The 26,664-nt window shown below is 44.3% G+C and overlaps 1 protein-coding gene across 2 annotated transcripts in view; it reads left to right on the forward strand.

Annotated features, from left to right (window-relative positions):
- Window positions 1-26,664, forward strand: part of Hydin (HYDIN axonemal central pair apparatus protein) — a 360,278-nt gene that overhangs the window by 43,066 nt on the left and 290,548 nt on the right. For both annotated transcript variants that reach the window (XM_076915883.1, XM_076915885.1), the window contains exons 4-7: window positions 1,416-1,535; window positions 4,434-4,568; window positions 19,072-19,271; window positions 26,153-26,277. In XM_076915883.1, the coding sequence (XP_076771998.1) occupies window positions 1,416-1,535; window positions 4,434-4,568; window positions 19,072-19,271; window positions 26,153-26,277 (580 nt within the window). The remainder of the gene's footprint in view (window positions 1-1,415; window positions 1,536-4,433; window positions 4,569-19,071; window positions 19,272-26,152; window positions 26,278-26,664) is intronic.

A 26,664-nucleotide genomic window follows, 5' to 3' on the forward strand; every position in this document is an offset into this window, starting at 1 on the left:
ACTAAGCTCTTTTATATCGGGACTGCTATTAAGTCCCTTAGGCATAGTCAAACTGCAGTGAGAACTCTGCCAGTCTCCTGTTATCAGTTAATTGTCCCAAGAGAGATAGTAACTGGACCTTCTCCTGCTCAGAGCACATTCCAAGAGGTCATAAAACCATTAGCCTAGGTTACTAGAGGGAATCCACAATTTATTATAGGTACCAGGACAGAAGAGAAAATATTGCCTGGGTTTATCTATACAAAACTTCACTAATTTCTTAAGTTATAGTTTCAAACTTTCTGCGAACCTGTAGAGCTAGACAGGTGATGAATAATGTCTAGCTAGATAATTACTCCTAATGGGTATTCATGTAAACATTCTGTGTTGTAAACTTCTATTTCAATTTATGACTTGAATTTTGGTGTGAACTTGTGATGAACCTTGTAACACGTGACCATGTACTCTGAAAGATGTATAAGTTCTGAGGACAAAGAGAACACAGGGCAGTTAGAATAGGAAGTTAGAATGAGCAGTTAGAATGGTGTCTTAGAATGGTGAGTTAGACTAGTCAGTTAGTTAGACCCCATCGCCCTTTCCTTTCCCCCTGCCTAGAATTTTTCTCCCTTAGGTTTTTTACTTTGTTAGAATCTTTTCTTCTTCCCCACTCAGGACCTTTCCACGTTTTCCCTCAGATAGCTTTCATAGGATACCTTTTACACTTAATAAACTCTATAGTAACTTTTCTAAAGTGTCTTTTCTTCCTGCAAGTTAGAGCCCAGTAGTTCCTGCTGAGATAGAACAAAGGCCATGTTGCCTAATCCTCTGCTGTTAGGCTACAGGTGTTAATCACCTAAGCCTGCAGTCTCTTACCCTCAGAAGTTTTTAGGATAGTACAAGGCTATTTACTTAACACCTTGCTGGTCTTAGGGCCAGGATGTTGACTGCAGGTCAGCTACAGTAGCATAGGGGCTGCCTCAAGAAGAACCGGACAGTGAGAGGAGGAGAAGAAAGAAGAACCAGCTGCGTTTCTCTCTCCCCCTCTCACCCCCAAGCCGGGGGCGAGGTGGTTGGCTCCCGGCAGGTCTGGAAGTAGTTCCTGGCCAGTATGCTCCAGAGATCTACCTGTTTTTGTCTCCTCAGTGTTGGTATGACAGGCATGCACTACCATGCCTGGCTTCTTAAGTAGATCCTGGGGATCAGAACTCAGATCCTCATGCTTGTGCTATAAGCTCTATACTGACAGAGCCAGCTCCCAATTTCTCCCTTCTTTTATAATAAAGTCAATGAAAACAATCTCACTAATTTTAACTGTTATGGTGGTTCCCTTTTTAAGTGGCCCCGTGTTCTTTATTTTAATAGGTCTTTGCATTACTTAACCCTAGTCACCTTTGCCACTGTCCCACAGTATGAATAATTTTGTCTCCCAACTGCAGTTTTCCAAAGTTGACTTGGATCAGGCCTTATTCCAGCCGTTCCCATCGGAAATCATATTCCAGAACTATTCTCCCTGTGAAGTCTATGAAGTGCCATTGGTTTTGAGGAACAATGACAAAGTAAGTATGTTTTCCAGAACACGGGAGGAAGGGTTCAGTAAGCTGGATCCTGCCGGGTCTTAGATATACTCTTTAATTTGATGGACACAGGAAAATAATATGCAAACGTGCTCTTTGACTTCAAGTTTCACAAACACAAAGCTAGGTCTGATTGATGCTACCTGTACCGTCCAGTGCAGTGCCCAACAGAAGGCAAACTCCCAACGAGTGCTCCAATTTCCTTTAAAAAAAAAAAAAAAAACCTGTTTATTTATTTTTATTTTATGTATGTGGGGGGTTTTGCCTGCATGTTATTGCCAACAAAGGCCTGAAGAGGGCATCAGATGTCCTGGAACTGGAGTTACAGATGGTTGTGAGCCACCATGTGGGTGCTTAAAATCAAAGTCAGGTCCTCCAGAAGAGCAGCCAGCGCTCTTAACTGCTGAGCCACCTCTTCAGCCACACGCCCCAACTTCCTGTGCAAAACGTGTGGCTTTGATGAATGACAGGGAGTGCTTGTGTCTGACCAGCTAGGCTCTCATTGAGACTGAACTGATACGACTAGAGCAGACATACTCTGAATCATAGACCCCATTACCCCAATTCAAGGTATTATTCGCTCTAACAACTAGCAAATGTGAACATATATACTCATATTCCTCAAACTGTATTTCTAAAAGCCTTCTCTTCTATAACTTGTGAATCGTTCTTCTTTTGAGGTCTTCTCCCTGTTATATGAAATAGCCTTTGGACATGGTGTACAGAAGGTTTCTCTCACTATTATCCGTGCCATGTCCCTTTGTAACTGAAACTGAGGATTTCTTCCCCAGCCTTATGTCTTTTTCTTTAAAGATAAACTGAGGTCTGTTTTCGAAGGAAAAAAGTCAATGCCAGAGGTTTTCCTTGACACCTGGCAATAATGGAAGAATGGTTACGTGGAATTTTAAGCACAGTTGAGTGCAGAAATAACCAGATGGTGTGTGAAGGGAGAGCACCTCTGCAGCCCGAAACTCCAGGAGGAAGGCAAATGGGAATCTAGGAATGTGGACACAGAAAGAGAGTTGAGCCACAAGACAAATGAGAAAATAAGTCTGTGCAGGAACCCAAAGCAAATGGGAAGGCTTGGAGGGATATTCAGCACAGTAGCTCATTAAAGGACTCAGCGATGCCTTTCAGAGATCAATAGGGTGATTTAATGCCAGCAAAGCCACGATGTGGACAATGGTACATTTACAGTCTGGGTTTGTGCGTTTGTCTCTGGCTGCAGTGTTATTAGCAAGAGAAGCTCAAGACAGGACCTGGAAGGGGTGGTGGTAGAGAGATGAAAAAGAACTGAAGGTGACCGGGGTCATGTCCCCAGGCCTCGAGAAGAGTCACATGATGTAGACACTGGGACTTTTTGCATGGGGCTGCCAACAGGTTCGTTTTCTTATGTAGAATTCCCCTTTCCCCCCTTACTACTGTCTTACACTGTTTTGGGTTTTATTGGGCTAGTAAGGATGGAGAAGAACCAGGCTAAAGGTCCTTTGGTAATTCTGCCTGACCCCAAACAAGAAGTAAGTGTATATATGAGGAAGTCATGGGTAGGGGAATGTATACATTTCCTCTTCCTAAGGGCACAGGTTCTATCTATGGATAACCCACCTCCTCTTGGATGAGACACAACCAAAATGTTGGCCCCATGACAAGTTCTCAACTGGGAAAAGTTCAATTATCTACAAGCAGATAGCTTTCTCCAGGCTAGGCAGGTACATTCTCACTTTAGTCTCACCAGGCTGTATGCCAAGAGGCATATATAAACTCTCTTCTCCTCTTCCTTCATGGTCATACATGTGCCTGGGGTGACCAGAAGGGTCAGATGATCCTGGATCTGAAGTTATGTGCAGTTGTAAACCACTCAGCGTGGGTGCTTGAAGCTGAGTGTGTGCTCATGGGCTCAAGCCATCTTCTCTCCAGCCCCATTGATGCTCCTAACAACGGAAACATAACGTACATGCTGCTGTTTCCTGTCTGAAATAGTGTAAGACAGTAGTAAGAGGGGAAAGGGGAATTCTACATAAGAAAACGAACCTGTTGGCAGCCCCATGCGAAAATCCTAGTGTCTACATCATGTGACTCTTCTCAAGGCTTGGGGCCATGACCCTGGTCCCCTCCAGGTTCTCATATATAGACAAGCTAGCCTGAGCATCTGCTGACCTCCTCCTGGGTGCTGTGGTTAATGGCTTGTGCCACCACACCTGGACCAATGCATGTTCCTTGATGCCTTACTCTCTGCTCTTAAGAGCTTTCTCTACCCTTTCTGTTTCTTTATACATCTTTTCAAGGTCATGGGAGTTCCTTTCTCTCCATGTTTCACTTGTGACTTCAGGTCATCTTTTACCTTTTTAACTTAGTTGTACTTAACTCTCTTCTACTATTTTGAGTCATTAACAAATACTCTTTAGCAGGTAGGGTCCCAGTACTCATGAATCTGAGATAGGAGGACTGTGTGTTTGAGGCTATTCTGAGTTACATAGGAAGATCTTGTCTCAAAAACCAAAAAAATTCAAGTAAATCATTCCCCATGGTGTGTGTGTGTGTGTGTGTGTGTGTGTGTGTGTGTGTGTGTGCATTGAGCAGTCTGTTTTAGAAGACAGTCATTTCATCTATAAAATGACGCAGACTTTGAATACTAACAGACATGAATAATAAATAATGTTGGTAAAAGTAGAGTTAATGTGTTGTAAAGACTGACTGTTGAACCCTTAGAATAAGGGTGGATATGATTTCCCTCTGCAGTTAAAGCAACTGAAATCCTGATCAAGGCCATAGACCCAGCAAGGAGTGAACAGAGGCCTTACTGTACTCGACTCTGAAGTTTGTGCTTCTCCTCCGCCTTTCTCTCATACATAACATCATCATCATGTGTTTCTCCTGCAGATCCCAAGGATGGTAAAAGTTGTCGAAGAAAGCTCACCTTACTTTAAAATCATCAGCCCCAAAGACATTGGCCACAAGGTAGCCCCTGGAGTGCCATCTGTATTCCGAATCCTCTTCACTCCAGAGGAGAACAAGGTAACACAACATTGGCAAAAGACTGATCATGTGCCTCTAGAACTTTGTAGTTCGACTCCAAACACTCATGGGGCTGCCAGTGTTCATGGGAGCGTCCGTGGTATTTGTGGTGGTGGTATCGGTAGGGAGGGGCGTCTTGCTGGCTCTTGATATTGGTAGTAAACCGGTGATGGCGTTTTGTTGGTGTGGTAGTTGTATTAGTCTGGGGTTTTGTTGGTGGTTTTGTTATTGTGGTGAAATACCTGAGGGTGAGCATGTGGAGGAAAAAAAAAGATGCATCTAGCTCCTAGTCTAAGAGGCTGACATTCCAAATAGCACAGCTCTAAGTCCAGCAAGCCCCACCACTCCCTTAGCTGAGTCACCTCATGGTGGATGGCATCAAGGAGAGATGGGATGGTGATCAAGGAAGCTACAACTTGCAGAAGGACCAACAAGAGCTTCCTCCACACACTCTGCCAGGCTCCATGTCTTAAAGGGATACCACCTCCCAATGCCATTATGCTGAAGACCAATCTCCCACCTATGAATCCCAGAGGACAAGCCATGAACAAAACATAGCAGTAGGGCTGGTATTGGTGACGCTGTAGATGACATTGTTAGTAGATATGGTGGCAGTGAGAGGAGAGAGGAGGGAGGTAGATAGGAGGGAGGGGTGCTGAACTACTACTGATAAGCAGAGAACTGTTGTGTCTGTGAGCCCTAAGTCGCTAGGCTGTGAGAAAGCTTGATCCTGCTGGACGTTCCCCGCTATTCTCTTACCCAACGGGTTTATACTATATATACTGTCAAAGGGCCACCAATAAAGAAAAGGTATAGTGTATCTGGATACAGTGAGCTGAGAAAAAGAATAAAGATCATGGCTTTGGATGTTTGGGAAATTATTTTGTCATATATCTCTCCTCCAAAATTCCAACCTACCTGAAAAAGAGACCTAAATTCAAATATTGATCACACTTGACCTCAGCCATAGCAAAAACATGGCTAGGGCTCCAGGCCGAGATGAAGTTCTCCACAGAGGACCGACTTACCTTAGAGTCCCCCTCAAACACAGCAGGGAAGGAAGAGCTAACACCAGAGAGCTGCCTGGTCAGCTGAACCCCGTCTCCACACAAACAGCCAAGGAAGAGCCTTCACACAAAAAGATAAGGCCATTTTCCCTCAGCAACACCTGCAGGCTCTTCTAGGTCACAGGAACCCCAGTTTTGCCTTGAAGCAAGGATGCAGGAGTCAGAGGGTAGCTGCCCTCCTCAGACAGGATTGTTGGTTAGGTTTCCTCCATTTGGAGCCCAACTTGGGGCTGAGGAGGGGGAGGAAAGGGGTTCACCACCATGTGAAGGAGGTAGAACAGAAAACATCACGTAACTGGACGTGAACAACGGGCTCAGCTGTCAGCATAGGTGACGATAGGAATGGTTTCCAGGTACCATCCCTTTCTGAGTGGCAGTTGCTGGGGGAGGAACAATCCTCCTCTTTTGAGGATATGGCCACCAATAGGCTTTCTATGTTCCAGGGGTGTCCCCACACCTGTGCATATATGGGCAGTGCTAAATGGACTTAAAAAGGGGGGAGGGATGTGAAGTTGGGAGGGAGCAAACTGAAAAGAGATGTGTAAGGGCGTGGATGGAGAAATAAGGGCTAGATGTGATCATATTTCCTTATAAACATATATGAAACTCTCAAAAACAAAGAAATCCCTAGAACAAAAAGAGGTGAGCTGAGGATAACGTTAGCAGCATACATAACATAATGTATATGTATGTATGTGTGTATGTATGTATGTATGTATGTGTGTATGTATGTATGTGTGTATGTATGTATGTATGTAGCTGGAATCAATAGATGAAACAGACAAGATAGCTCTGAACTGCCTCTCTTCCACTAATACTTATTGTGCACTGTTTATATCATTACCAACAGTCTCACTTCTAATGTGACCGTGACTCCTTTTCTGCAGGGCAGGGGCACAGTCTCCTGTGGCTGGCTTCCTGACATGTCACTAGTCATACTGTTGTTTATCTCTTGGGTTGTGTTGGTGGAACTACTGATGTGCTTGGTAACCACTAAGCAAGTGAGAAGATGGATCAGACGTGAGGCTTTTCGCAGTGGACTGTTGAATCAATCCCCTTGCCCCCAGGTTCTCTACCTGAAGGCTGTCTGTTGAAGAAAAGGAGCCTGGGTTTGGCTGTGGCTGGGGTGTCACATTCTGGCCCTGTTGTTTTGTGGACAGCAGATTGTAAGCCTCTGTGTGGCCTGAACTGCAAAGCATGTTTGATTTGGGGACCCACGTTCCCATTTTTGACTTCTTCCTTTGCAGGAGAAAATGTGTTTTCTGGTGGGGGGAAGGTGGCATTGCACCACCCGCAGGAGCTCTGACTGAGAGAGTTCAACACAGGGCTTCCAGAGGAGAGGGAATACACTACAGTGTAACTGAGGAGACAGAATAGTCTCTAGTTTAAGGAAGGCATGATTAGGTGTATGCATTACACGATTTCAACCATCAGAACTGTGTATTTAATATTTCTGTTTTCCAATGCCAATGAATATCCTACTTAGAAACTGTAGATGGTAGAGAGGTGAGTGGGTGGAGGGTAAGATGGAGCTAGAATAACAGTTGGTGCTTACTGGTGAATCTGGGTGACATAAAGTAGGCTGGAGTCTGTCACGATATTCCGTTGGCTTCTGTATGTTTAAGTTTCCATAAGCAAAAGCTGAACACTATACTGCTTATGTATAACACAAGTAATGGTTGGAATATATTTTGGCATTTGCTTTATAAATGTGAGATCCTAATATTCACATCAAGGATTCTCGTGCTTGGCTGCATTTTGTACTGTTTGCCTCACTCCAGATGTTGAATTTCCCCCTTGACACTTCATTCATCCAACATTGTATGTCTATTAGAAGCCTCTAATTTAAAACAAGTTAAATGTTGTTATAATGTTACTTCCTTTAGATAGTTAATGTCTTGGAAGTTGACAAACATATATAAGGAGGCATGATGAGAGTAATGGCTACCTAGGAGAAATATAGTTACCCAATCTTAGATTCCTTTCAGATTTGATAAGCAGGCCTGGTGGCCTTGGCTCCGAATCCTAACTACCCAAGAGGATGAAGCAGACCAATCTCAAGGTCAGGGTCTTCTTGGGCTACAGAGTGAGTTTAAAGCCAACCTGGATAACTTACCAGTTATCCAGTCAAGAATCCCTGCCTCTTGACTTAAAAAGAAGAGAGAGAGGAGAGAGAGAGAGAGAGAGAGAGAGAGAGAGAGAGAGAGAGAGAGAGAGAGAGAGAGAGAGAGAGAGAGCATTGATTGAGGACTTGCTAGCAAGCATGAGACACCGAGCTCAGCTCCCAGTATAGGAATAAAAAAGGGATTTTGTGTTGGGATTTGCTGTAGGTGATACTCCAGTTTACAGCACTCTTCTTTCTGAAGACAGAGTCAATTTCCCTCGCTGCTGCCAGCAGGATCCAGTATTCAGCATCCCACTCATCCTCACTGTTGGGAAGCTGACAGGGCCAGTGCACAGAATGACCAGCTAGGTTCAGGCATGCACCATCCATGCAGTTCCCTAAGGCAGCAGAGGAGAAGTGAAGCCAGATTTGCTTTAGGAAAAAGTCAATCATGCCAGCTGGGTGTCCCTCTTTCTTCAGTTGGCCAGATTGATAGTCAAAGGGTTCACACCATTTTGCCTCTGCGTTCCCTGCTGCTCTGCTCACTTTCCATCCTCACTCCATCTGGAAGGTGAGATACATAAACTTCAGCATGCCACATTTAATAAGCTCACTTCCTTTTAGCTGGATCATCAGCACCTGTGTATATTAGCACACCAAAGATGATAATGCGATTTCTTCCCTGTCATGTATTGATCGGCTTCCTGGGCATGACACTTGCTAAGAATGCCAAATGCCCAGATAACAGGTGCAGTCAATTCACTGTGACTTTCCCTATCTCCTCCCACACGGACTTAAAAAACCAAACCACTGGATATGTTATTAGTCTAATAATACCAGTGCATGGATCATGCACCACAGAAATCTAAGAGTCAGTGTTCTTAAGTTTTATTTTAACAGGAAGGGTGATATGTAGGAGGAGCTAAGGTGGGAGGAGTAAGGAGAGGAACAGGAGGAGTAAGGAGAGGTGAAAGAGAAGGAGAGGAGGAACTAGGAGATGAGTGTTATAATAATTATTTAAAAATTGGCCACCACTGGTGAAGCTGACTATCTAGGCTGCAGCGGATCTGGCTAGATAAGACACCATGTTCAGTGGCCAGAGGCCATGTGGGCACTGCAGCTAGAAACGGCCCGCCAGAAACACCAGCCCTGCCACCCATGAGACGCCAGCATGGGAGATGGCTCTGTCAATCTTCCACTCTGTCTCTGCAAGGCTGGGCATTGCCCAGACCATCCCGCCATCCATGTGGGCCCCGTAAAAAAAAAATGAGACTCTAATGCTTAAAGATTAATCAAAGGCTTATATATTTGGTAATAATCAATAACAAGATGCCCTTACAATCAGAGGTGTAACCCAATACCAACCTAGATATACCAACTACCTTTGACTGAGGGAGACATGTGAACATCTACCTCCATGTCCGCCTCTCTCTCTCCCCGTCTTGTCTCCCTCCCTCTCCTAGCTCCTCCTCTTCCTTCTCCTCCTCCTCCTCCTCCTCTTCCTCCTCCCACCTTAGCTCCTCCCACAAATGAGAGAGAGAAAAAGAGAGAGAGAAAGAGAGAGAGAGAGAAACATGGAGCCGGATAGTTGGTATATCTAGGTTGGGTATTGGGTTACACTTCTGATTGTATGGGCGTCTTGTTATTGAGCATTACCAAACTTATAAAGCCTTTGATCAACATTTTTAAAAATTGTATAAAGTCAAAAAGGAGGAGGGGGGGATGGGATAAGGATTTTCTAGGGAGGGGAAATAGGGAAAGGGGATGGCATCTGAAATATAAATAAAATATCCAATAAAAAATAAATAAATAAAAAGAAAAAAGTCAGTGTTCTTATTAAATAGTAGCAAGAAATTCTGGAGCCTGTCATTATTTTTCTTGACCTCTTAGATTGTAATCTTTATTGCTAAATTGACTTGGGGAAATATTAAGCTTCGGTCAGACGGAAACATGGAACACTGACTTAGAGTCAGGGAAGCATATTTGTGTAGAGCTACAGCATGAGACCGTAGCAGCACTGGGAGGAGGAAATGCAGGGCAGCATTTTAATAATCATGTTTCTATGGAACCACAATGAAAGTACATAAATTACAGCTAGGTGATGGGTGTATTGGCATTTGTTATGCTATTCTGTCTTCTCTGTGTATGTTTCTAGGGAAAATACCCAATTAGTTTTCAAAATGGCTTTCCTATGAAATTTAATACATGTCTCAAGAAGGGCAGGAGAAAATCATATTTTATGTGCTCTAGATGTATAATAATGATAAACTAGATTTCCAACACTTTGAATTAAAGAATAGATACTATAAAATCTTCTGGGGGAGGGGAGAGTATGAGACCAGGTCTCATGTCAACTAGACCAGCCTTGAAGTCAGTGTGTAACTGAGGACCATGTTAACTACTGACTCTCCAGCTTAGCTGGAATCATAGGCGTTTTCATCCTCTCTGCCTCTCCCAATCAGTAATTTTCTTTGTTTCAGACTTTATTTTTTATTGCTTAAATTTAGTCCTTCCTAGTTCTGTGTAGGTCCTTCCCATAAGCCCACAGCCTAACACAGTGCCAGGCACCATGACACAGAGCATGAAGAATTAACTTTAAGAAAATATAAAGTAATTTTTCTTTCAATTCGAGTGTATCTTATAGATCATAAAGACAGAAACATGTAAGAAGCTTTTTCTGTCCTGAATAGATTATAAATTAGCATCCTTTCTGGTTGTTTCAACCAGGATACCAATGTCTAAGGACTCTGATCTGGGATAGACACTATCTGCATTTGCTTTTGTGCCTTCCATGAGCCACATCTCTGCCTTTAAACCTTCCGGACTAATAGAGTATCATTTGCTCACTAGCCGGATAAGAATCTCCAGGATTCTCTTCATAGTTCAGGATGCAAGCAAACATATGAAAGACAAATAATGTTCTTTCGCTCGCTCGGTGGGTTGTTTGGGCTGGGGTCCGATTCTTTGAGCTAGAGCACAGTGGCTAAAGGAACAAGGTTCAGCCTCCATGGAGCTTACGATCTGCAGTAAGTGGACATGTTGCTGTGTAAATCAGTGTCGACTGCTGACATGATATAGAAGAGGCAGTGATGGAGATTCTTTTCCTTCAGTAGGAGGGTGAGGGAAGGGTTCTCAGTTGAGGTGACATTTGGGTACCAAGTGAACATCAGCCATGCAAATGCCTATGGTAAGTGCCTTCTGGGAGAAGGGACAGAGAGTATAAAATCCCTGTTGCAGAAATGAGCTGGCCAGGACCTCAGGGGAACGCCAGAAGGCTGGTGGGGTTGTGGCCAGCAGAGAAAGCTGCTGGAACAGCCAAAGAGGAAGAGGTTATAGGAGCGAGAGGATGGAGGTTTGGGGAGGTCATGTAACATGAGAGCGGAAGTTGCAAGGAACTCTTCAAGACCTTTTTATTATGAAAGCATTACCATCTGTAAAGCTTGAATTTGGAGAACTGAGTTTCACATCACAGAGATTTCAGATGACCACTGTATGACCACTCTGGCTTTATCTGTCTGCTCCTTACCACAGTGGATTTTGAATCCATATACCATGTTATTTCAACTACAAATACTCCCAATCTCTCTCTCTAAAGATAAGGACCCTATAAGATGTTAATAGGCTCACCAGAAAATGTAAACACAACCATGGCCCCTTAATGCCACCAATAACCCAGTCAGTATTCAGGGTTCCTCTGCTGAGTCAGTTTGTTTCAATCAGGGTGCGAGTGAAGTGTGTTCATAGATCCCCATTGACTTATTTAGCATGCTCGTCTGTCCTCTGTGGTTTACAAACTCGTTGGTAGGTCAGAGCCTTGATTTGATTCATGGTTTCTTCTGAGAGCCTGTTGTGTGCACTCCCTGCTGCATCACTTCAGGAGGTGATGTATCTGTTTCTATGGTAATCCAGTGAGGGTCATCCCTCATCATCCAGGTCTCACTGTGTGAACCAGGCTGACCTCAAACTCACAAGGATCCTTCTGCCTCTGCCTCCCGATTTGGGTGAAAGGCTTGTACCTTCATACATGAACATCTGACAACAGGATACATCTGACAACTTCAGAATAACCATCCTTTTTGTAGCAAGACCATTTAAAAATCTAATCTTAGTGATTGTTAACACTGTGTTCATCTCTTGCCAGTAACACAATACCATAGAGCAAGTAAGTTTTTCAGAAGAAAAATTTATTTTTTATCCTCATTCTTGTCCTGGAGTGAGGTGCCAATTTGGCCATGACATTCTTACAGGGGGAGTCTTGGGGCAGATATCTGTGTGTTCAGGTCCCCCTCTTCTTACAAATCTACCAGAAACTCAACCATGGGGGCTCTAGACCTTATCTGTACTAGTCACCTCCCGAAGACCCAAACTATAAGCCCCAGAGTTGGATTTCAATCCTCCTGCAGTCATAGAATGGGGATCAAAGGTCAACACATGGACCCTTGATGAGGGACACACACACACACACATGGAAACCATGGCAACTTGCTGTACCAAACTTAGTTATTAACCACAGTGGCCATGGTGAGTACAGATTGGAAATCATGTTCCATCCAGCTGAAACTGGACCAGCATCTCTCCAGCCTCTGAAAACCACTACTCTACTCTTTTCCTCTATGAGTTTGACTGGTTTAGATCGTCTATATACATGAGATCATGTTTGTTTTTTTCTGTACTTATTTGATTTGATTTAATGCAATGTCCCCTGGAGTTAGCCATATTTTCATGAATAACAGTTGACTTTTCTTCCTTGCATAGTAGTCCATAGTATGTATATGCATGTACATGGTATATATGTGTGTGTGAATTTGTTATAGTTTCTGTATTTGTTCACCCATTGTTCTACACTTGTGTTGATTCCCTGCCTTGGTGGTTCAGTATTGTGAGCATATAGATTGCTTCTGTACACTGATTTTATTTTATTTTTTTTGGATAAAGACTCAGACATAAAATTCTTGGGTTGTATGGTGGCTCTATGTCTGTCTGTCTGTCTATCTATCTATCTATCTATCTATCTACCTATCTATCTACCTACCTATCTACCTATCTATCTATCTAGGTTTTTGATATAGGGTTTCTTTGTGTAGCCCTGGATATACTAGAACTAACTCTATAGATCAGGTTGCCCTTAAACTCACAGAGGTCTGCCCTGCCTTCTTGTACCTCCCAAGTGCTGGGATTAAAGGCACACACCAGCAATGTCTGGCCATTTTTAATTATTATTATTATTTTTTTTTTTTTGGAGAATTTCCATGTTTTCAACAATGACTATGCTAATTTGCATCTCTACCAACAGTCAACAAAGGAGCACTCATTTTAACTGGATTCCCTGCTGCATTACATTTCCCAGCCTGCTTTGCTACAGCATATGTCTGAGAACTGGCCAATGAATGAAGGCAGCAGGACTTCCAAGGTTTCTACTTGGAGGCAGCCAATGCAGCAGGAGCTTGTCTCTTCTGTCCCCTGCTGTCCTCTGGTCTCCAGCTTGACTGGAAGCACAGCATCCTCGGGGTCACTCTAGTGCGTGAGGTGACATCAAGGAAAGATCTGTGCCACTGACTGGCAGGAAGGAATCGGAAGCTGTGTCTCATAAGACTGCTTAGATGCCCCAGCAGTACGGCCCACATAAGCGTGTGTTTTGTTTTCCTGCTGTTTATAATAGACTGGAACTATGACAAAGCCAGGGCTAGAGGTTTGTAGTACTTTAAGCAGGTGATAAGGGTCGTTTGAACTAGGGTAGTGACACTGAATGGGGAGTTAAGAAGTTTTATTAGAGCCACCAGGATCCGGATAAGGAAGTGAGTTAAAGAATGAAGCTAGTGAGACTCAGAAAATTTTAGTCAATAACTGAAAAAAAAATGAAGGCACCATTTGCCAAGCTGGGACAAGGATGGGAAAGCAGGCTCACAAGGCTGGGAATCAAGAGTTAAATGTTGAGTTGTTGAATTGTCTCTTGGACTTGGAAAAGGTATTAGTGACCTTGGCTTGAAGACTTTTTATGACATGTTGCATACAGAAGCCAAGGTGCTTGTGAGGAGAGAATGGAAAGTGAGGCAGTGGTGACACTCCATCCAAATTAACACCAGGAAGGAGTTTTGCTACAAAGTCATTGAAAAAAGTGGGAGGGGGCGTAGCTAGAGGTGTAGCTTTTAAATATATAATATGAGGCATTTTCAAATGTGATTGTAAGCTGATGTGTGCCTATTCTGTAAAGAGGGAAATCTAGAGATTTGGGGCAGTGCTGAAATGGCAGAGGTGTTGGCGTCTAGCGTGTAGGAGAGAGGTTGGTCCTAGGAACAGGGTGAAGGCAGAGGGTATGCAGGTGAAGGAACAAGTGTATGTTCCTGCAGATGGTGTAAGGGTGTTGGGTCAAGCGTCTTTGAGCTGAAGAGGAAATCACTTGTCCTAGTGACAATATTCTGCATATGAATTATAAATAAATTCACATTATCATTTTATAGTAAATACCAAATAGTTAAAACAAATTCCTACATCCCATCTCTCTTTCCATACCCAAGGTCAGAAGTCATTCTCTTAATATATGGAGAAATGTAGCTGTCCCCAGGATGCTGAGACCTCAGCCAGACCACAGTAGACACTACCATAACACAGGTCAAACCCAAGATGTCTGGCCAAGCCCACTTTAAAACTCATTGGACTTTTTAAACCAAGGAATTCTGAGAGTGAAACTGAGATTCAGAAGCTGTGATCTAACAGAGACTTGTCACTGGTCGAGGAATTCAGCAGGTTATCCAGGGGTGCCAATGGCGGACTTTGCTAATTCCCTGTCAGATCTGGTTTCTCTGGATTGCCATTTCCCATAACACACTTAGGAGTGACGAAAAGGGAAATAAGGAAGTGAGGTTTTAAACACATTGGCCTTGGCTTCGACATACAGTCATTTATTGGAGTAGAAGACACCATTTCCCTCTGCCATGTCTCCAAAGGAAAGAATTATGACTGTACTTGCCTTACATCAAGGAACTAATGTAAAAATCAAGATTTGTTCTTTTCACTCCCAGAGTCAAATCTTCTCTGTGCATATTTTTTGGCTATTTTTAAGGATTGAAGTGTGTGTGGAGGTCCGGGGGGGAGGGTTCATGAAGAAGGCCATCTGGACGGTACTGTTACCGGGGTACCCTTTTAGGATGGTGACTCAGGACTGAGTCTGTCAGAGTAGAAGGGAAAGAGCTTGGAACAAATGTCCTGCCTTTGAATGGCGACCTGATCCCTCTGCATCTCAGGACACGGAAAGGGATTCCATCAGCAACATGAGCAGTTGCTCTCGAGTCATCAGTCTGAGTCCAACCAGTAAAGCACTGTATGACATAATCTATATCTATCTATCTATCTATCTATCTATCTATCTATCTATCTATCTATCTATCTATGGGATATATCTATATATCCCATATACCTAACCTTGGAGGTTGGAGTATGCCATAAAGGAACTGCTTAAAAATTATCTTCATGTGCTTGCCTGGATGTGGGAATCAATTAAGGGGGAAACCCTCCACCTAATTGTAACTTCGTGCCTAACCTCCATTTGGGAATTTGAGAGGAGTCCACAACATCCCTGCTGCCTTGTCAATCAGTCTCCTCAGCCATCTCTAGCAAGACATAAGGCAGGAGCCTTGAACTAAAAACAAAACACCCCAGGATGGCCTGAGAGCCCCACTCTGCAGGACCCTCTCCATGCCTAGTCTGACTGCTTTCTAGTTTGAACACCTAAGGGAGAGAAAATGAAAACAGTGTTCTGCCTCTTTAAGGCTCTGCTGTCATCCCACTAAACAATCCTTGAGATTGAATCCGAAGGGTTTTCCTAAGATCAGATACTTCGGTGCAATTTGTACTTCCTTCTGTCTGGGTGTCATCATTCCCAAGCTTGGCTTTGCCATCTGAAAAGCAAAATCAATCACAAGGCAAAGAGCCCAACAACTTAACTTTAATACATCTTGAGAGTACTGTTCATTAATTTTTATTGCACACGCCTACCCGAAGACTTTATACTCGCAGTCTCCCTTGCCAGGAACACTCTGTTCCTGGATCTCTCCCGGTTAGCTCCTCTTTTTGCACTTAGATGCTCTGCATCCAAAGGTCACCTCCTCCGGGAGGCTTCCCTGGTTATTTAAGACTAAGCAGCCCCTTCTCACAGAACCATTTGTCTTACTTATTATTCTACTGCGATAAAATGCCATGATCAAGGCAACTTATCGAAGGGAAGGCTTATTTGGGATTATTGTCCCAGAGGGATAAAAGCCCATCACAGTCACCATCAGGCAAGCACAGCCAGCACAGAGGCACCGAAGCAGGCAGGCAGGCATGGCCACCAGAGCAGAAAGCTCAGAGATCACACCTTAAACAGCAAGCATGAAGCCGGGAGAGGTAGCAAACTGGTAGCAGGGGGAGGCCACGAGATCTCAAAGCCAACCCGCAGTGACATACTTCTTCCAGCAAAGCCACACCTTCTAAGCATCCCCAAATCACGCCATCAACTTGGGACCAAGTGTTCAAATCTCCGGGACTATGGAAGACATTTCTCACTCAAACCATTAAAGCTTTTGGCAATATTGTATTTTTATTGTATTTTCTCAAAGCCCCCACCGTGCTCTGCGCTCACCTTGTCCTACTCCTAAGGCTATTTTTAATACTGCCACTATCATTATATCCACAACACAAGTAAGCACATGTTCACTGTTCTCTGAGTGACTCTCACCTGTCACCCTATTTAGTACATGAGATTAATCGTGACAGGCCATATTTATTGAGACCTTCCTCCCCGCCAGATGCCAAACTAAGCAAGCACATTAGTTCACAGTTCAGGTCAGTGTCATCTCTTGCTGGGACTACTGTGGTGACCCGCTAGCTGGCCTGTCTTCCTCTACTGAAGTCTTCGCATAGTCCGCCACCCATATGGTCACCAGTGCTTTTCTGAAACTATAAATTGGGTTGTGTTGGGTGGGGGTCAACTGTCCATGGTGTTAATGTTTCCTGTCATCCTCAAGTCCACTGCCACTGGCTTAAAAGATACCCTGTGGCCAGCCTGCCTGCCCCCACCTCTCCTAGGTCTCTAACTACTCCCCCCGCCTTGTTTCTCTCTGGCCACAGGTTCTAAGTCATGCTCCCACAGAGAGTCATCCAGACACATAGCTTCATCTCTCACCCTGGTCTTGGCTGACAGGCCTCATCTTTGTAGAGCCCTTTCTGGCTTCCTTCTTTAAGCACTGCCCTAATCACACTTTGCTTGCTTGCTTGCTTGCTTGCTTGCTTGCTTGCTTGCTTGCTTGCTTGCTTGCTTATTTTTCATTCAGCACTCTCCAATGCTGTATTCCCGATTGCCCTTCATTCAACAAATATCCATCAAATGATTGCTAAGTCTGGGCTGTGGTGCAGTCCTGGAGGCCTGGAAGTCAGTGAGATGGAAGAGCTAAGTTTAGCAAGGTCTCCGTGAGAGAATGCACCTCTGTACAGATCCTGACGAGATGAAGGGAAAAACAACAGGAGTGACCAGAGGAAAGCCGGGCGTGAGTGAACAAACAAACGTCCTGTGTGGAGGCTCTGAGCAGGAATGAGGGGTTGTAGCTGCAGAAGTGAATCAGTAGGACAGGAGGAGATGTGACTGAGGAAAGGGCAGAGACCTCACTGTGGCATCCTGGAGAGCACTGAAGCCCTCAGCCTGGCCGACTTTAGGGGGTGTCACTGTCTGAAGTGACTTGTAATTTATCTGGATCTCTCTGGCCCTTAGATGAAAATGGGCTTTAAATAGGGAGAATCCCATTAGCCCAGGAAACCTTACAGTGTCAGGAGGAGGGTGGTGAGACGCGTTGTGCTCAGAATAGCTCTTTTTAAATTTATTTTATGTACAGTAATGTTTTGCCTGCATGTATGTGTGTATGAGAGTGTCATATCCCCTAGAACAGGAGTCACAGACAGTTGTGAGCTGCTGTGTGGGTGCTGGGAATTGAACTCAGGACCACTGGAAAAGCAGCCAGTGCTCTTAACTGCTAAGCCATCTCTCAAGCCCCCAGAATATTTCTTCAAGGCAGTCCAAGTTCTCTCACATTGTCTGGGATCTACTGCCTGAGGCTAGTTTGGTTTGACCCTGGGTGTGGTGGGAGGGATATCTAGACTCTCATAAGGCAGGAGGCTAGAGCAGACTGGCTCACCTAACAGTGGCGGGGGTCTCAAGAACAAGACTAGAAATACTGAAACTTCTGGAAACTTCCATTTAAAACTAGCACAGCACATGCTACTTTATACTGTTCAAAACAAGAGGTACAACCATACCCTTCACTCCTGATGGAGGTGTGCAGAATTGTATTGCAAAGAATGTGTATAAAGGGACCATTCATTGGAATCATCAATCAAACACATGAGATAGAAGGATGGGTAGGGTTTGGATGCAGGTGTAGCCTATAGCCAGTGGCCGTCATAGCCTAGAACTATGTGTTGGGAGAGATTCTTTCCTGGGGAGACAGGAACAAGGTCTACTCCATCCATATAAGACAGCAACAACAAATCAAAATATAATTCCACCAAAGATAACCCAAGGAGCTAATGAGTTTTTTAAAGAGGGGTTGCCCACTAGAGCATAGGTAACCCCTACACAGCTGAACTGGAAAGTCTTTGCTCAGCACGGATGGCAGCTTCCCCTTCTGTTAACCTTACTTAGCCTAGATACTCCTGTTTCTTCCTGAGACACCTCTGAGGCTATAGGCACGCAGTTAGGACCTAATGTCTGGGAGGAACAGCTGGAATCTCAGTTGAGGTCCAGCTCCTCCTCCTGTGGCAGCAACATTATCAACAGTCAGTGAGCCTGACTTGATGGTGCTGGTCTCTTGCAAGCAGGCACCAGTGATCCACGGAATATGCTAGCCATTTCACACAGAAGACCACATTCTACAACACTGTGTCTGCCTTCCAACACATTCTGAGACCACAGTGTCAGCTTGTAATGCCAGAAGTTTGGACACTCCTAGTAGTAGAAGTAGGAGGAGGACATGAGGAACTAGTAGCAATCTTTGCATCTAAAGAATACACTGCCTTGATTTTCACCACCCCCTAACCCCCCAAAACACCTCACCTCTCAACCATCAAAGACACCTGAACTCCAAGATTCTGTACCGCCTGATAGGTTTTGACATTTGACCTGCCCTTCCCTCTCAGCAAGAAGAACACCAGCGAAAGCTCACCTCTGCTTGCCCTGAGACATTTGTAGAGAAATACAGTGCGTTGGTTTGCACAATGCCTGCCATAACTCCTGTTTCCCCTTTTACAGTGATCTTGATCCCACGCTGGTGTCCCCACAACTAATGATTGTGCCCTCCCCTGGCAGGATTACGCCCACATGTTGACCTGTATCACCGAAAGAGAAAAGTTCATTGTGCCGGTCAAAGCTAGAGGGGCTCGAGCCATCCTGGACTTTCCTGATGAGCTGAACTTTTCCACTTGCCCCGTGAAGTACAGCACCCAGAAGGTTCTGCTGGTCCGAAACATCGGCAACAAAGACTCCATGTTCCACCTCAGAACTCGCAGGTACGCATTCCTGCAGTTCCTGCCTTTGATTGATTACAGCTAACTCTAGCTGGCACAAGTAATTTGCTTGAATAGCACTAGGTTGCGGGTGGAGGGCGGGGGATGTTGCTTGTTACAGCTTCAGCTGGAAAGCTAGGAGACCTCGTTGAAGTAGATAAGGCTGTCTCTTTATCTTGAACATTCCAGGTTTACTATCCATTTCTTACCAAATTTTACCTTCTTTAATACAGAGAATGACCCTTGGGAATTTATAAGGGTTAGTTTTTGGCACAGGCTTTTTGAACAGAAAGTCTTTTGGCTGGGTTAGTTTGCTATTGATGATATGTCAGATTATCATACATTCAGTGACTTCAAGCAATATAAATTGATAGTCCCACACTGCTGTAGATAATCTCACGTTGCCATAGGTGTCAGCAGGCCATTAGCCTTTCTGGAGGCCCGTGAGGAGAACAGGCCACATTAGCTTCTTCTACAGAGTCATCCATATTCCTTGACTCATGATCCTCAATTTTTTTCATTGGGCGTGGGGGAGGGATTGATGGTGAGGACAAGATAGAGGAGGCACCTCAAAAAAACAGCCTTCATCCCTGGACCAAATCCCCAGGCAATCTTCCTAAAGTGTTCTGTACCAACCCCTCAAAGCAACGGCAAGGTCTGACTTTGAAAAAATTTTCAGGGGTTGCAGGAAGTTTCACATTATGTGATTTAGTTCCGCATAGCATATATTACAAGGAGCATGGAAGAGCCAAGTATCTGTCAAGTCACAGAACAGACTGCTTCTTAACTGTCCCAGAGAGAGAGGTGGGGGTGGGGGGAGCGAGTGCTTCAGGGAGGCGTGGCCTCATTCAGACTATGGGATTAGGCTTAAAGGTACAAACCCATGCTCTAACAATACTCAGTACTTGTGACTCTGTAACATTACAGGGATTGAGTTTATAGATGCAAATAAGACTGCTAAATAGCTGGTCTTAAAATGAGACAGATGGGGCCATCCTAGAGGGAGAGGCAGACAGATCCATGTGTGTTTGAGGCCTGTCATGTCTACATAGTGAGTTCCAGGACAGCCAGGGCTATGGAGAGAGACCTTGTTTCAAAACAACAAACCAACCAACCAAACAGAAATAGGCAGGTCAATGCAAGTTCACTGGACGGGCCCAATATAAACCCTAGAATTCTAGGAAAACAGAACAGAGTTCAAAGTTATATATGCGAAGAGAACTCTGCCTGCTACTACTGGCTTTGACAATGAGGAGCTTATGCAAGAGAGGTTGTAGCAAGGACACAAGGGTAATAAGTGATGGAGCTGGGTTTGACATTTTATTGCATTTCTACAGCGTTCTGAACCCCGGAATAATATAAAGCAAGACCGTCTCTGCTCTCCCTTGCCATGCAAACCTGGTAATCTGCTTTCAATCCCAGGAACCTGGTTGAAGAAAATCCATTCTACATAGTTGTCCTCTAGCCTCCACATGAATACCACGATATGCATGCACACACGAATATACTAGTAATAATAACAAGCAATGATAAACAAGCATATAAATATATACGAGTAAAAGAACCATTTGCTATGGGCCTATGAATGATGGTTAAGGGGTAGGAGAGATAGCTCCAGGGTTAGAGATGTGTGCTGCTCTTGCAGAGGATCAGTTCCCAGTACCCATTTTGGATGGATCACCACCACTACAGATCCAGGGCATCCAATGCCCTCTTCTGGTCTCTGTGGGCACTGTACCTATATGTACATACTATCTTTCCCTCAATACACACACTCACACAATTTAAAATAATTTAAATGGTGGTCATCAGTGGGCTCTTGACAAGGACAATGACCTAGAGGTAGAAGGTAGAAGATCAAGCTGGGGCAGGAGATCAAGTGTTTTTCTCTGACTTATGATTTGTGAGCTCCTTCTTTTAGAAGGACTTTATCTGTAGAATCCTTTTCCTGCCTGAAGGATACACATCTCCAGAGGAATTAGTGTTTTTTTCCACAGGCTCACATCTACCTCTAACTCCATTCCGAAGGGGTTTATCACCTTCTTCTGGCTTCTGTGGGGTTCTGCACACTCACAGTGCATCTAAACTCCTGCAGGCATATGTATATATACATGCATAAAAATATTTAAAATAGTATATTGATATTTTATATGTAAGAGAAGTCGTTCAATATGGAAAGACAAATACAGGCAGAATATCTTCCTGGATTGGTTGGCTAAGTCTAACATTTTTCACCTATCATTTTCTTACGTATTAGATACCTATAAATGCCAAGCCAAAAGACCAAAACCCAAACCAAAATAAAACAAACCAAACCCACATTCAACCGTGTAAGGTTGCTGAAAGAGATCTAAAACGTGTCTTTATATTTAAACATGTAGTTTGAACAAATCATCATATCTTCTTAATATAGCAATTCTGAGTTAAAACAAAGAATAAACTCAGAGACCAATAGGAGGTCACAGGCGTTAGAGATCCTGGTCTTACATTCCCACTTTATAGCTGAAGGGGTGAGGAAGGACTGAGAACCTATCACATTCTCTCGGGAGGTTAGCACATGTAGGCTGGTTCAGAGCTTGTTTATGGTTCTACTATATGGCTTCCTTTGCTGTGCAGGCCATGGCCTTCCGAGCCTCCTGCACCACTGGATTCAATTGTGTCTGGTCATGGGTCACCAGGAGACTAGAGGACAGGGGGCTGGGGTGTTTGTCGTCTCTTTCCATCTTCAGCTGAACTTCATCTGGCCTGTCATCAGACTGGCCTGCCATCAGACTGGCCTGCCATGGTTTCAACATCTTCTGACCCCCAGGATCTGATAACACTGATGCTTCCCTCCTTTTGCTTCCAGCCTAAGGATGGAAATGTCTAGCTGCTGCTAGCCATCCCTCATTATGCTAAGCTGGGTTTCTCATTTTGCCCATCTTTTGTGTGGCTAAGTCTCTCAAATCCCCACTTTGCAAAGTCGGCTGCTTTCCTCTGTACCTTCTTCACAAAACTGATAGTTTCCAGCCATATTGTCAGTGCAGTGAACCCCCCAAATCCTTCCAGCCACTTTTCCAGCAATCCCTTTTCTGAATCAGCTACACTCAGCTTCTGCTGTTTGCAACTGAGACTCCTCTCAACGGCAGTGAGCAGGGACGTGGTTGGATTGGTAACTTAGATCTGTGGATCGGAATCTCTGCAGAGATCCTCAGTAGGTGTCTTTTCTGAAAACCACTCAGGTCGTTCTACCTCCCAGACAGAGAGGACTCCTGTCAACATGATTCTTAATAGAGACAACAGAGGTAAAGGGGGCGACAGTTGGGGACTTTCACGTCTAAAGCCTCATCTATTCGTCTGAACACTTTTAGGTTCTGGATACAGTGAGAAACCATAGCTTGTGGAAAATTCTGTTAAAAGCAGATCTTGGTTTTGTTCTCATTTAAACGATGATCTAACTCATTTCTAAGATGATTAGGTTTATAAGAAGAAAACGTTCCTCGCGCATCTGTGGGCTTCTCAGATGCAAGAGCTGTATCTGGCTCTTTCACCTGCATGTGTTCAGTGTCTAGCAAATGTCTAGAATAAATAAGTGCTCAATAAATGTTTGTGGGATGCACACCCAGTAATATATCACACAGGCAAAGCTGCAATTGTAAACCTCCACAATAACTTAAACTAAAAATACATGTTCCAAAGACTATAAAATGGGTGTAATGGTTTCTTCAGTAAATACAAGGAGCCGCACGCTGTGCTATAAAATGTACAGGGAACATAAACAATTACCATTCAGCTTTATTACGAATTTGACCTAGAACTCTAGCAGGTCATACAATAACTTTGGCTAGTAAAGTAAAATTAATACAGGGAAGTGGATGAGAGAAGATAGAGAAACAACTTAAAGATCTAAAAGCTCAGTGAGAAGTAAAATAGTTCTGCCATGGGGAGAAAAGGTACTGATAGAATCTCCACCATTTAATATTCCAAGGCCAGACTCGTGGTTTTTTCAGAAGACCAAGTTCCTTCCATAATTAAGAATTTGATATTAATAAGGGTGTCATATCAAAACCAAACAGTTTTTAATAGACAAAACTTGCCTTGAATCCCGGAGGATCACCACTTCTCACTTCTTTGTGAGTGAGTTTCCTGACACTTGATAGTTTGCAGGCAGCTCAGCCTGAAGGCCCCTAGTAAAACGAAGTGCAAAATCAAATTACTGGCAGTGATTAAGCGCCAGCGCCTAATGCACTCTGTCCAATTAGCATCTGATTTATCCGGAGAGCTTGGGGAGCTGCAAGAGGCGAAGGCGATCCCAGGTGACTTTTCTCACTGCTGAAGAAGTTTAGTGTAATCTAAAACTAACAATTAGCTTGCAGGGAAAGCATTCATTACCGCTTTATAGAATTTGGAAACTCCTGCAGATCCTAAAGACCCGACCCTGGTGTCACCTTCTCTGTAGAGATTAGCTGAGGTTCTGTGATAAGATAACCTCCAATTCATTTCAAAATGTTCTCTTGCTACCAAGGTGTATTGGGGAGGAAAATGAAGGTTCAATTAAAAAAAAAAAAAAAAGGTAATATCAAGTGGAGAAGCAACAATAGGAGACATCACCGTCCTGTTATCCTCCAAGCCAGGAAACTAGGCTCCATCCTCTGGGGTCAGAGTCTTCCTGAGCCAGAAGGGAGGAAAGACCTCAGGCTTGGGAGACTCATCCATCATCTTCCACAAAGGAAGGTCTCCTTGGCCCCTGAATGTTTACTCCTTTTCTATTCCAAGACATTATTTGTGATTTGACTGTGGACCAGGGGTGCAGTTCCATGGCAGAGCTCGAGTCTAGCGTGTGCTGGGTTTGACTCCCACAAGATTTTACTGTAATTCCATCCAACCACCTCTGCTGTATGGTCCTGTGGTTAGAGGGTGGTGTGGGTGGCAGAGACCTGGATGTCAACGTGCACACAGGACTCCTGTGTGCAGAAGAGGCCTGGGGAGGGCAGAAAGCACACAGCCTGGAGGCAAATCTCTCTCCCACCTCTACTTCTCCCTCAGTTGGACAACTTAGGCAAATTACTCACTCTTAGGGGGTCACCTGTTTTGGTCATGTTTAAAAGTCAGATGTGTTACTACTTACCCAAGGTATTTTGAAAGATTTGGAAGTGCACTGTGTGTTACGATAGAGTAAGCCCCACTGCCTCCAGGTCCTTCTTCTGGGTCCTTTCTGCTTCTTCTTGCAGTTCACCTTGTACCAGAAGTCACTTTCATGGCTCCTTCTCTCAATGGCTAAGAACTCTTCAGAGGAAAGGAGGAAACATGTGGGTGCTCCACACTTGTAGCGTTCTCTGTGAGCGGTGACTGAATCTGAGCTGTGATCAGTGTTAGCAAAAAGAGTATCCCGTGAGGGAAAGCAGTCCTTTCTGAGACGGTCCTGTCTATTATGCTGGACAGAGCAGGAGCAGTGCTTGGGGGGGCCCTGTGGGTCCTCTGGAACTGAGTTCATTGTCTACAGGCAGATTTAAGGGTTGATGATTCTAAATGTTGCTACAGTAGATGTAAGTCCCGAGAAACAGCTCAGCCTGCCAGCTACACTGCCCAACACATTACTTTGAAAAACCTAGCAATTTAAAGATGTGTAGTAGACTATAAAAATAATTAAATGGTCTGGATTTCCTGCTTAGAAGCAAGAGCTCCCTATGAGTTGTTTGAGGTGCTTCATGATCTGGTCCAGCTTGCTATTCTCTTCCAGGACCACCAAGTGAAACTATCTCCCACTGCTCAGATGTACCCTGTGTCTCAAGATGCTGAGGTCGCTCTATCCACCTCCACCTGCTAATGGCATCCCCACCCCCCACTCTATACACACCCAGGAAGCTGACCTCTATGGTGTGATTTAGGAGGCCTTTCGGCTACTAATTTTACCTCAAATCCATCATGGCAGAGAGGGTAGGGAAGAGCAAGACACTTCCCAGCATGGCAGACACTTTGGTGGCCTTTCCCTTCCCTCCTTTTTATTCCACCCAGGTACCTAGCCCACAGGGTGGTACCCCCTACATTTAGGACTTTTGCCTTTAGTCAATCCTCTGCCTAAGTACCCTCACAGTCTTAGCTACAAGTGTGCCCCAGTGATCTCGTAGGAAATTTAAAGTCGAGGTCAACTTGACAACGAGATTAACCATTATAGTACTGTTTGTTAGGCTGCCTGCCTCCTTTTGCTTGATAGGCAGCCTTCTTCTAGGATTCCCGTGCAGGTTTCTAACTCTCCCAACCCCTTTCTCGTGACTTCTTGGGCCTATAGATGGTAGCGACTGTTAGGTACCGTTAAAGACTTTTAAACATGTTAAGGTCCCTACACTCCTCCCATCTCTTTAAAACAGAACCTTGTTAAGATTTCCCAGAATGAAAGTGCCATTACTCTGCTTTTGGGACTCCAATACAGTTTTCCACTATTAAGATGCTCTCTCCTCTGAGCTCTTGCTATACCTGACTTCCCTGCTTCCCTGGAAGGAAGTATTCTTTTGCAAACGACAGTATTTGCATACAGGTTTCAGTCTATCCATTTTTGCAATCTCAGAGTCCTGAGGGAGGGCCTTACCATTTTATTCCTGCAGGTACATTCCCTCCTGCCCCCGCCCCCCGAATTAAAAAAAAAAAAAAAAAGATCTGGAAGACAAGAATAAAAACAGGAATGTGTTTCGTTCTTACCTCACTGGTCTATTACTGTTATTCTAACATTAAAATTACTTCTTTCACATACTGCTCTCCTAGACCAGGAAGGTGGCTGTGTGCTGTATGGAAATCTAGAACTCATGTCTCCTCCTCGTGCAGAGCTAGTCAGAAATATGCCCTGATATTGTCTCCGTATGCTTTGCAGCCCATAATATGCCCTGATAGTGTCTCTGTATGCTTTGCAGCCCATACTCGGTAGAGCCAACAGGCGGGAATCTTAATGTGGGGGAATCCATGCAACTGGAAGTGAACTTTGAGCCACAGACTGTGGGCAATCACAACGGGAAACTCATCGTGACTTATGACACAGGTATGCATCTTTTTTTCCCCCCTTTTAACTTCAGTTCTACATAGTAAGATGGGGCACATGTAAAGTGAGGAAGTTAAGATCCCTTTTGGTGGCATGACCTTAAATTAAGATCTGAAAAGTTAAGAGCCAACAACATATGAATGTTCCCACCGGAAATGATGTCAAGTCTGGTAGAATTCCCATCTAATTGGCTGCCCCACACTGAAAGCCTGAGGAACTCAGGACTCAGGAGGGAGCCTATGCCCGGAACTCATAATGATGGTCGGAGGTTATGAATGTGTGTTGGAAAACTTGAAGGTAATGTCCCCTGACCGCCCCCCCCACCCCCGTGTGCTTTCTGTTTGATGTGTAGCTGCATTTGTCCATTTTAAAAATGCATGTAAATCC

The sequence above is a fragment of the Arvicanthis niloticus genome, chromosome 18, assembly GCF_011762505.2.
Source record: "Arvicanthis niloticus isolate mArvNil1 chromosome 18, mArvNil1.pat.X, whole genome shotgun sequence".
Classification (NCBI taxonomy): domain Eukaryota; kingdom Metazoa; phylum Chordata; class Mammalia; order Rodentia; family Muridae; genus Arvicanthis; species Arvicanthis niloticus.